General features: G+C 41.0%; 1 protein-coding gene and 1 long non-coding RNA gene across 3 annotated transcripts; one reads left to right on the top strand and one right to left on the bottom strand.

The window, feature by feature from the left end:
* The first annotated feature begins 107 nt into the window (after positions 1-107).
* Positions 108-416, top strand: LOC116043929. The gene is made up of 2 exons (XR_004103577.1): positions 108-302; positions 343-416. It is a non-coding gene; the product is annotated as an uncharacterized LOC116043929 (long non-coding RNA).
* A 2241-nt stretch (positions 417-2657) lies between these two features.
* Positions 2658-11249, bottom strand: LOC116043926. 2 transcript variants are annotated; one of them, XM_031290955.2, is made up of 6 exons: positions 10951-11242; positions 9175-10175; positions 6406-6561; positions 6119-6217; positions 3484-3971; positions 2666-2864 (listed from the first exon to the last, which is right to left on the bottom strand). In XM_031290955.2, exons 1-5 carry the CDS (start codon positions 11123-11125, stop codon positions 3672-3674), a joined length of 1731 nt encoding a protein of 576 aa, XP_031146815.1. In that variant the 5' UTR covers positions 11126-11242; the 3' UTR covers positions 2666-2864; positions 3484-3671. The 2 variants fall into 2 exon arrangements, with proteins under 2 accessions (XP_031146816.1, XP_031146815.1); XM_031290956.2 differs by lacking the exons at positions 6119-6217; positions 6406-6561 and having other exon boundaries at positions 2658-2864; positions 10951-11249.
* Positions 11250-11561: the final 312 nt, after the last annotated feature.

Raw genomic sequence — 11561 nt, 5'->3', positions numbered from 1 at the left:
AATGTTGACTCTTTCATTTATTTATATATATATATATATATATATATATATATATATATATATATATATATATATATATATATATATATATATATATATATATTTTAACCTGTTTAATAAGAACATTGTGTTAAGGCATTGGCACATTTTTACAACAGGATCCACAACTGGAAAACATGTTTAATGTCAAACCAATATTGTCAAATTTAAAGTGGTCACCAAAGTTTTAAATGTTACACTTAAACATATCTGGGTGAATCCAATACTATTTCTAAATCAATTATGGCTGCTCATTGCTGTTTGTTTATGCATGACCTAAATAAAGTTTATATGCACATAAAGTTTTAGCATTGTTTTTCCAAAGTAAAGTTTTCGTCCTCTGTGTGGAGTCATCCTGATTTGATTCGCTATGAATACTCTGCCAAGTCAGCTTTAACGCATCGCCAGTGTTACAGACCATGCACAACACTTATTATTCACATACTCGTGTGTACACAAACTTTGTTTGTCCAGCTTTGCTGTCCATGTTATCAACTGTTATGTCTACTTCTGTACAAGTACACTGAGAGCAATGCAAATAAAAAAAAAAAAAAGGAAAAAAGAAAAATTCCTTGTATGTGCACACATCCAGTACTTGGACAATAAAGCTAATTGTGACATACGCGGAAAATGTCAGAAACCCACGGCAGAGTAGCTACAACAGAACCTTGTTACTATATAAATTAAAGGATCACTACAACTATTGCGTTGGATTACCACATTAAAGAGATCACCTAGAGTGCCCTCTTTCACCTACGCAACATAGCTTAAACTAAAACTTCCAACTAAAAGTATAGACTTTGGCTGACTCAAAAAACTTTTTGATCTGCTCAGGAGTGTTTCAGTATTTTTGGGTACAAATGGCACTGATTGATGAAGAGAATTAGGCTTTTAAAAGTTAATGCCACCCGGTGTTTCCCACTCTATCAACTACTCTGCAGCTCTGGAACTTTTGTTTTGAGGTTTCAATTATGAATAAAGCTTTAAGTCATGCATTCAAATAAACTGCATATTATCAAATTTGGTAAGATTAGAAAATGTTCTCATTTTTTTTCTTTCTTTTTGCAGTAAACCTGGCATCCCTTTCATCTGATTGTCAGGTGCTACTATCCAAATCACCACCTATTGGTTAATCCTACTGCCAGTGACACTCTGGGGCAAAGCTTCCATGTGACATCCAATAGCCTGTATTCACAAGTAATAACGTGATAATGATCTAGCCCAGGGACCCCCAGGGGGTCCTCAGAGTCAATGCAGGGGGGCCTCCAAATTATTAATTGTGTTAAGTTTTTTCAAAAATTAAGAAGTCTTAACATGAATCTAACATTATTAGCAAATACTGTATAACTCCCCTCTGATGACAGGCTTACTGGCGTATAGGTAATGTAGTCACTAAGGCCATCCACAGATACATTTAATCCTGAGGATTCACTGTGCCAAATATAGGTTTAACATTAAAACATGATTTATTAAATCACACCAACACTTACTGTATTTAGGCTATTTTAATAGCAAAAAATATATGCAAAAAAAGGTATGTATAAAGGCTTTAGGCTGCCCTACATGTTATTGTAGGCCCAGTTTAATATGCAACTTAATTTTATACAATACATGTAGTAGGGGGTCCCTGCTCTCTCTCTCTGTTAAAGGTGCAGTAGGTAACTTATAAAACTAACTTTGTCATATTTGCTGAAACTGACCCTATGTTCCAGTAGAACTACATGAAGCAGGTCATTTAAAAAAATAATCCAGCTCCTCTGCCACCACCTACAGCCTGTAGTGAGATTTGCAAAAATCCACAGCTCCCTGTTCAGATGCACCAATCAGGGCCAGGGGTGGGTGTCTAACTGTGTGTCAATCACTGCTCATGCACACGCATTCATTCTCCCTTGTGGGGGGAGGGGCTTAGGAGACCATTTTGGGCTTCAGCGGAAAGGGGGGAGGGACTGAGAAGTTGTCGATGTTGGCCTGGATCTTTGTAAGCTTAAAAAACGTTGAAGCCAATTCTAGCCAATTCATTTAATGCCGATTTATTTTATGTTCAAATATCAATGCTTTGATTCCAATCAAAGTGAAAAAAACTAAATATTGTAACTCCACAACCTGCAGACCCTATGGCATTTTTCTTAAATTTCCATAGAGTTTAGTGTGAGGACAGATTGCTAAACTGTGTAAACGGAATAATCATCCAATGCGCTTGATTTACCAGTCCAGGTGCACAGATCAATATACTGGGAGTGGAACAATTAGATGATTGAATCTGAAAATGAAGCTACTTATTTACATACAGTGTGGTAAACCAGCAGTGAACATTCTCTCCAGCCACCCCCTAAACTAAAATGTCTGTTTACAAAACGTATAAAAGCAGCAATATTTCTTTTAAAACAATATGCATTTCAGTATTTTCCCCCCTCAGAGATAATCATAAACTGATATAGCTAAATACAAAACTTGGATCTACAAGGCAGCTTTATTTGTATAGCACATTTCAGCAACAGGGCAATTAAAAAACATTAAAGAACAGTTAAAAACGATAAAAAATAAATAAATAATTAAAAAACAGTAGAACTTGTCTAAGTATAAAAAAAAAATAAAAAAAAAATACAGCTTACTTGCAAACTTCTTTCAGAGCATAACGACATGCATTCTCAGATCAACTGAGCATTTAGGTTCCTGAAAAACACGGTGAAATCTTTTTCTTTTTGTAATTTGGGTGAACTGACCTACCTGACAAAGGCAGGATGTGCACTGCCGTATTATAGAAGTTTACCTGGAACTGCTGTGAATATGTGCCCAATGTGTCTTTAGCAAGCTGTCAGTCTTAAAGGTCACACAAAAATGTCACTTTAGGAGGTTTTTTAACATTAATATGCGTTCCCCCAGCCTGCCTATGGTCCCTCAGTGGTTAGAAATGATGATAGGTGTAAACCGAGCCCTGGGTATCCTGCTCTGCCTTTGAGAAAATGAAAGCTCAGATGGGCCGATCTGGAATCTTCCCTTTATGACGTCATAAGGAGGAAGGTTACCTCCCCTTTCTCTGCTTTGCCCGCCCAGAGAATTTGGCCCACCCATGAGAGAGAGACATCATGGCTTGCAAACAAGCAAAGTGGCAGTTGGTCAAGGCCACACCCCCACCCCCAACCTTGCCCCCCCCTCTCTCCTCCTCAATAGCATTTAAAGCTACAGACACAGAAATGGCACATCCTAAGGAAAGCTCATTGTGGGACTGGCTCTAGTGGCTGTAATTCTGCACCAAGGCTGAATTTCGGGAAAGAGACTTCAGATACAGTATTAGGGGACCACTAAGGCCTATATAAAAGAGACTTCAGATACAGTATTAGGGGACCACTAAGGTCTATATAAAGAGACTTCAGATACAGTATTAGGGGACCACTAAGGTCTATATAAAAGCATCCAAAGAGCACCATGTCATGGGACCTTTAACTTCCTTCAAGCTCTGAAGTACAGCTCAATGTTTTAACCCCTTAAGTCGTTAACACAGGTCTTACAACATTCAATGCAATCCTCGCCATCAGATAACGGGACACCTTTACAGCTCCCAAATATAACACGGTTAACAAAACACAGCCTTGGAGGAGTTGATTCAGATCAAAAGAGCTCAGAGCAATTGTTTAGGCGAGGAGCTTGTTTTTCAGGCTGATATACTTTGACGTTGGTTTCGGCTGCAGCATATCGAGTCCCACAAATAGTCTTTGAAATACTTCAAAAGTTCTGGCGAGTTTGGGAGGATAATCCAGATTCAGGGCATAGGTGAGGCCGAGGAGAAGGCAGCAGGCTCTGGACACGTTACCCACACCGGTCAGCACCGGCGTTCCATCGATGACGATGCCCACTGCATCCGGCTTGTGGCAAACGTAGATCCTCATACTCTGTGCTCTAAGTTCCTGATGCACTTTATCCTCCGCTGTTCTCTAGAAAACATGCAAACTGTTGCCGTTACTGTTGTTCACATGCTTTGACTGAAGAAAAACCAAACACGTTTAATGTAATCTAGCTCAGATAATGTTTCATCAATCATTCAATCTTACTGGGGGGGGGGAGGGGAGAAAAAAAAAAAAAAACATTTGAAAGCTTTAATACAATTTTATTTCAAATCCAATGTGTTGAGAAGTCAAGAGCCAACACTATTCAAAAGGTATCACTATCTTACTACTGGTAGGCTGCACATTACATAAGGCTGAATGCTTTAGTGAAAATATCTAATTGTATTATTGTTAATGTAATGACTGCAACTACAGAGTCTATATAGCTTTTCCATCTGGGGTTATGTGCATAATGGTCACGTAAATCTAGGAGTTATACAAGGTCAGTTGTCTCTGGAATTCCAGTTGGAGGACTATTTAGTCTGGATCAACGACAGTTAATTTACTGGATAACTCCGTTTGTTTCGGGGAAACAACAACAAGCTTCGAGCTAGCAAGCTACACCCTGAAAAGGGCAAGTTTTGAAGAATATTTGGATGGTGCAACAGCATTGCTGTGGACGAAGTAACGTTACAAAAGGGCGATACGCTGGTAAGAGTACGTATCCAGTTAATTTAAATAGCTCACGTTACTTTACTATGTTAACAGTTATTTCATTTAATATTGTATGTGGCATTTTTCCTTTATCGGGGTGCAAATGTTCCACCAAAACGAGTTCCTTCCTAGCCCGTCTTGCATAGTTACTGTTGCTGCAACTGGAACTTAGTGGCGCCCAATAGGATTGTCTTTAGTTTAAAGAAATGCAAACAATCCAGAGTTTTTTTTCTCCTATCCTACAATGTATGTGTGGAGGAGCCAGACCTTACTCAGCAGTGCTGTGGAGTAAGGTCTGGTAATGCGAGACTAGGGACTATTAGGGTTTTCCATACACGTGCCGGCTTGGGTCGGCTTGGTTTGGCTCGGCACGTCAGCCCAAACCAGCACGCAATTCACCCTTCACCCTTCAATAGCATTCACACACTACTACTGGCCAGGCATCCATGCTTACATGTACAGGTCCTATCCCCTGACCAATCAGCTATCCTAACCTTAACCACTCGAGGTCAATGCCTAACCCCAACCAATCAGGCTGCTGTTGTAGGGCACCCAGCACGGCAGGGATTAGCATTTTCATAACAACAGGGCTACCTGCTTGAGTGGACTTTCAGGGCTATGGCTCTATGGTACCTCTGTGTATTTTGGCCATTTTCCTATTTTTAAAACAGTATTTTAAAAGAGTTTTTCTCATGTCACAAAACCAGAGAGTGAATCTTGTTTTTTTTTGGATTTTATTATCATACTGTCTGTGATGTGTAGGCGTTTTTGTTCCAGTGAGTTGACACCTGCCTGCTGCCTTGCTCTTATCCTCAGATCTGTGAAGCTCTCTGTGCCGCCGTGGCCTGGCAAAAAAGCAGAGGTCCGCTGGCAGACAATAACCTTGTTTTTGTTTTCGTAAAATGTACCTGAATTCACGAATATGTGGGATAATTCCTTCCCGAGGCTATTTTGCAGAGGCACCGCTATTGTGCTCAAAACGTTGTGATTAAGGTTGGGCATCGTTTGGATTTTAAAATTCTGATTCCGATTTTTCCTTTCGACTCCGGTTCTTATCGATTCCCGATTCCAATGCTTTGAGGGGTTGAGTTGAAACGGGTCACATGCTTATTTCACAGATGAGGACATTTTTTATTTTGATTCAACGGTGATTTACCGTTTTACCGGGCCTTTTCAACATCAAATAAATCCACACTTTAGAGCGCCGCTTACTGTGCTCCATGGCTGCAACACAACAAGCGCCTGGAAGTACGGTGGCTGCAACGTAAATCAAAACTTGCCCGATTCCACGCGATTCTAATAAAGAAACGACTCCATTGGAATCGTAATTTTTTAAACGATTCCAAGTTGAAAGCCGTTCTCGATGCCCAATCCTAACTGTGATTGGTTTAAAGAAATGCCAATAAACCAGAGCACGTTCAATCCCGGAATGCTGTGTGGACTAGTCAGACCCTCCTCTAAAGCGCTGTGGAGGAAGGTCTGGCAATGCAAGACTAATTACATGTAGAAACAACCAAGACAGAGCTGTAAAAACTACTTACATAGTAGTCGGAGACAAGCTCCTGCACACTCTCCCCCAGGTACTCGACGAGGCATCTCAGAGTCACGTCCCTCTTCTTCACCACTGAGGCACATGGGTCCTACAGTGAATCATTGGATCTTAAATCAAAACCCAATCTACACCTCTGTTGTCTACGTCACTTCTTCAATAAAAGCTTGTTCCACGCTCTTAGCTCTTATATTTCATGAGACGGCTATGAGCTGACCCACCCCACTGCTCCGGATGAGTTTATTATTTGATGTTAACTTTTGACTCCGTGGACCTCACCTGTATCAGTTCGGCAAACACACTCTTCATGCGCTGTCCAACAGCTCCTCCCTTTGAGCTGAATAATTCCAGGAGCTTTGGCGTGTACCTGTCCAGCTGCGAGAAAAACGTCGACTCCAGGGGAATAGTGTTGCACCTTCGGAACTCTTCGTTAATCTGAAAGACAGGATTTTGTCAACTACTTATACAGGAGACACACAGAAGGTGTATAAAGAGCCCAGAGACGCTTCGGAAGTGCTGCCAAAAGTCCAGCCGACTTTGAATTCCGCCGACTAAGGCTGGGCAATATATCGATATTATATCGACATCAATATATATGAAGCTAGATATCGGCTTACATTTTGGATATCGTAATATCGTGATATGACACACGTGTTGTCTTTTCCTGGTTGTGTTGTGATGTCATTTTCTGGACTTACTTACTGTTTTATTATTTGCCTTTACCTACCTAGTCATGGTATCCACATTATTGGTGATTATTTATCAAAACTCTCATTGTGTAAATATTTTGTGAAAGCACCAATAGTGAACCCTTCAATATCGCCATCGATGAATTTGGTGAAAAATATCGTGATATTTGATTTTCCCCATATCGCCCAGCTCTACCGCCGACTCTGAATGTTGTTACCGTGTTCCCATCAACACAGCCAACGTTCTTTAAATTAAATTATTGCTTTAACTTTTTATAGCACTGGCCTGATAAAGTAACTAGCTGATTGTATTTACTGGCCCGACGGAACTTTACTGGCCATCTTGCTGTTGGACAGATAATGCCTACCATATACTAGAATACTTAACATACTTTGGAAAGACTACAGTCTGACACCATCTCACATCTAAAGACAATCATTTCACATCTAACATTAAAGACAAGGGGACCCTGCAGGGTCACACATTGTCTAGTCTCGCATTCTTCCTCTCCAGCACCAAACAGGAAGCAGCAAAGGGCTACAGCTTAGCTATGCCGGCAGAACAGAAAATCGGCAAACTTCCCCTTAAGTTACCAGCTAACGCTAGACGTAGCTAGCTAGCTTGGTTACATTTTTCAAAACAAATCTAGTTGTGTTCTTACCATGTGTATTCTATATCCACGACGTTCCACTTCCAGGATTGTTCAGGTGCCGCCGGAAATTCCGCCGGATGCACCTCATTTCAGCCGGACGTCCGTTACCTTCCGCTTTCTTTGTGTTGGAATTTTAAACTCCGGTGGATTTCTGAGGACTGTGGTTAACTGCTCCTCAGATCTCTGCAGGGTAAATCCAGACAGCTAGCTAGACTATCTGTCCAATCTGAGTTTTCTGTTGCACGACTAAAACAACCTTTGAACGTACACATGTTATTAACGGCTATTTTGCAGTGGCACCGTTGCTCCGTCAGGCTTTAGTGCCGCTCACGACGACTGTGATTGGTTTAAAGAAATGCCAATAAACCAGAGCACGTTTTTCTCCCATCCAGGAATGCTGTGTGGACTAGCCAGACCCTCCTCCGCAGCACTGTGGAGGAAGAATGCGAGACTAGACAATGTGTGACCCTGCAGGGTCCCCTTGTCTTTAATGTTAGATGTGAAATGATTGTCTTTAGATGTGAGATGGTGTCAGACTGTAGTCTTTCCAAAGTATGTTAAGTATTCTAGTATATGGTAGGCATTATCTGTCCAACAGCAAGATTTAACTTCACTACCAAGACTTAAAACTCACGGTAATTACGCAAAATCGCAAAAAAATACCAGTACTACATGTTGCTTAAACTAATGTTGGGGTAGTCGTCGATAAATTTGGGGGTAATTTCAAAGACGTTACTTGCTAATTATCACCTACTTACCATGAAATTTGCAGACCTTTAAAATGAGGTGTTACCGGATATTTGTATTTAAAAACTGTAGTGCTTTCTGATGGTAACTGTGCTAACTTTTTGTGTTGTTGTGTATTTATTTCCCCATTAGAATCAATAAAATAAAATAAATAATAGTAATGATATTTTTCCAAATTAAAGCAAACATTTTAAAAGCATTAGGGTTTGATACTCAGTCCTAATCAAGAGCCAGTTTGGGCTTGAAAGGTTATAAGTTGTACTTAATAAATATAATTTAGAAATTTAACAGTAGTGCGTTACTCGAGATAGAGATAACGTTTGGACTCAGCATTGGACAAAGTAGATGTGCGCATTTTTTTTACACTGTTTCCCATTTAATAATTCCTTCCCAAGCCCTTCTAGGCCAGGGATCTTCAACGGGGGGTCCGGGGCCCCTAGGGGGTCCTCAGAGTTAATGCAAGGGGGCCTCCAAAATATTGTTCATTTTTAAAAAAAATTTCAAAAACTGAATGAATCCAACAAAATATTAGAAAAAAATAAATCCCCACTGATGATAGGCTACTGGTCTATAGGTAAGGTAGTCACTAAGGCAATCCACAGATAGTTATTCTTAACGATTCACGGTGCCACATGTATGTTTAACATTAAAACATGATTTATAAAATCATGCCAACAATTACTAGGCTATTTTAATGGCTTAGTTTTCTATGCAAAAAAGGTATGTATAAAGACTTTAGGCCGCCCTAAATGTTATTGTAGGCCCAGTTTAATATGCAACTTCATTTTATACAATACATGTAGTAGGGGGTCCCTGCTCCGTCTCTCTTTCAGTTAAGGGGTCCTTGGCTTAAAAAACGTTGAAGACCCCTGTTCTAGGCCTCTCCAGTTGAGAGCCACTGCACTGCAAGATCTGTATTTCCTGGTGTGTCATGAGGCTCATTTAATCAGTTTATTTACCTGTAATGGATCAAAGAGGGCAGGCCATCTCTCTTTGAATTCTGCCACCTGCATGGACTGGCCGACCACTTCCCGTCTCCTACAGCTGTATGTTCGGGACATCATGTCATTTATCATCAGACCATTGCCCTTTGTCTTGTTTGCAGCAATAAGCTCAAGTCTCATATTCTCCAGGCTGTCCTCTGTTTCACCGGCTGGATGTGGGGGGAGGTAGTTTACCTCCGATTTCCTCGGTTTCTTGATATTTTTGGCCGGTTTCCTGTCGCCGTCCTGCTTGTGTTTTAGTGTATTTATCAGCACTTCAGGGTTTCCGTGTGCTTTAAGTTTGTTCCGATAGTTTCCACATTTGTATTTTAGGCTTTGCTGCCACCCGTAACATCCGTTATGAGAGCCGGGCTCTCTCAAGCACGGATGCTTCTCTATTAGTGACTGTGCAACTGCAGCCCTCTGTGGATCATTGGGATAAGCCGTGTAGGAAAACATGGCCTCCGCCAGGCGCTCCAGAATGTCCGATTTGACACACGGCGACGTCAGCAGGGTTCCATCTTTTAGATACTTTTCATTGCCTTGCCTCAAAGCCATCTCGGTGTTGTAGGAGAAGGATGGGATGGGAAAGATGGCGGGCCACAGGCTCTGCCTCTCAGTGGCCGGGGGACTGGGGATCACAGTGTCTTGTGAATCCACAGAGAGCGGAACATCTGCAGACGACACGTCAGATGTGTCGGGGTTGCGTTCCTGAGGGACCGTGGTGATTACTATGCCTGGTGGCACATGCACAACTTTGAGCGTGTCTTTATCTTTCAGGTCTGTTGTAGTGGTTAGTGTGAAGAAGTCATCAAAGTCAGCATCCTTGTACTGAAGTCCTATGTCTGTGGTGATGGAAAAAGCCTGTTTCAACACTTTAATTAAGTCCTCCACAGATGAGGGGATGCCAGTTTGAAATGTTATCTTCCTGATATCATGATCGATGATGACTCGAAATCGCACTGCCTGTTGCATAGCTGCAAGTAAAAAAAAACAAAACAGGAACATTGATGGGGTTAAATTGTTTACCATTATTCTTATTTTCCTAGAAAAATATTAAAATAAAAAAAAAAATGTAAATGATTATAATGTGTATTTTTCAAGGATCTGTACAAAACAAAGATTTTTTTCCCTTAGTCTGTAGGATACCATTTGGGTATATGTGCAGTTTAGTGTCCCAAATTATTTTCCAAAAATGATGAGGATCTTATTCGAGACAGGTTAGGGTTAGGGTAGCACAGGTGGTTTAGCAGGTTCATAATTAATTAAGGACATTGTATGGGGAATTTGGGACACTAAACTGCACGTATACCCCCCCCCCCCCCCCCCCCTTGCAATTTCGATATTGAAGGAGTCCATATCGCGATTTCGATAAAATTGTGATTAATTGTGCAGCCCTAATCATTTATGTCCCAGTATTATTGCCATTTGATTTTTAATAATTGCTTTGCCCTCAGCTTTACTGAGTGGGATGTTCATGTCCACACAATCTGTGATTTGAGTTCCCATCTGTTTTTATTTTTCCGCTTTTACTTTGAAGGCCTTAAATCCTCAACTTCCGAACTTCATCTGGTTTGTATTGACGCAGCCGCGGGAAGCGAAATTACCTTTTCTCAAACACGGCAGAGCCACTGTTCGGTCTGTTCAGTCACCTAGCTAAGTTAAATGCAGTACCTTGAAAATAGCATAGACCACAAATGTGACTATAATAACAAGTAAGAGTCACCATAATGTAGAAAAACTTCTTCAAACCTGCTTTGCTGATCAGGAACTCGGACCTCTCGTCTTCCAGCATCTTGCGTTGCCGGTTAATCTCTTCTTCATAGTTGGTTATTGTCGTTTCCAGCAGCGCGGATATCTCGTCAACGGCCACAGCGAGCCGCTGATTGATAAAAGTTTTCAGCGACTGAAGTGTAACGTTAGACATTTTTCAGAGGAAAAATGCCATGTGGAAAAACGTGGTAAAGATATTCTTCTTTAGTTTTATTGGCAGGCTACAAACCGACGTTTAAGGTGCATGCCGCCACCTACTGGACTGGAGTGTAATGTATATCTTTACTCTAAACCATAGACTATATATTAGTCTATGCTGTCGGTACACGATCCGTTCTGCCTGCACGATCCATTCTGCACATGCGCAAAATGTTCGCGCATGCGCGGTTGTACGAGGATTTACGACACTGCACGATCTGTTCCACGCTTCCGGTCGACAGCCAAGCTAACGTTAGTTTAGCTAACAGCTAATTCGGCTAACTGCTAGCTGAGACAGCATGTAATAACTTTAAAAGACCCTCAAAATAAAACTTGAAAATAAACGTTGACATATATAACAGCTGTTACGTCAGTTCTACTTTACTTGTGCT

The sequence above is a fragment of the Sander lucioperca genome, chromosome 9, assembly GCF_008315115.2.
Source record: "Sander lucioperca isolate FBNREF2018 chromosome 9, SLUC_FBN_1.2, whole genome shotgun sequence".
NCBI classification, from domain to species: Eukaryota; Metazoa; Chordata; class Actinopteri; order Perciformes; family Percidae; genus Sander; species Sander lucioperca.
The sequence above is the reverse complement of the archived record's forward strand: the minus strand, read 5'-3'. Positions and strand labels throughout refer to the sequence as shown.

Excerpts from the sequence above, each read along its gene's own strand:
- LOC116043926 (XM_031290955.2), bottom strand. The coding sequence starts at position 11,125 with ATGTCTAACGTTACACTTCAGTCGCTGAAAACTTTTATCAATCAGCGG. Across the intron at positions 10,176-10,950 it reads GTTCCTGATCAGCAAAGCAG|CTATGCAACAGGCAGTGCGA; the intron begins GTTTGAAGAAGT and ends TTTTACTTGCAG. Across the intron at positions 6,562-9,174 it reads CCCTCTTTGATCCATTACAG|ATTAACGAAGAGTTCCGAAG; the intron begins GTAAATAAACTG and ends CCTGTCTTTCAG.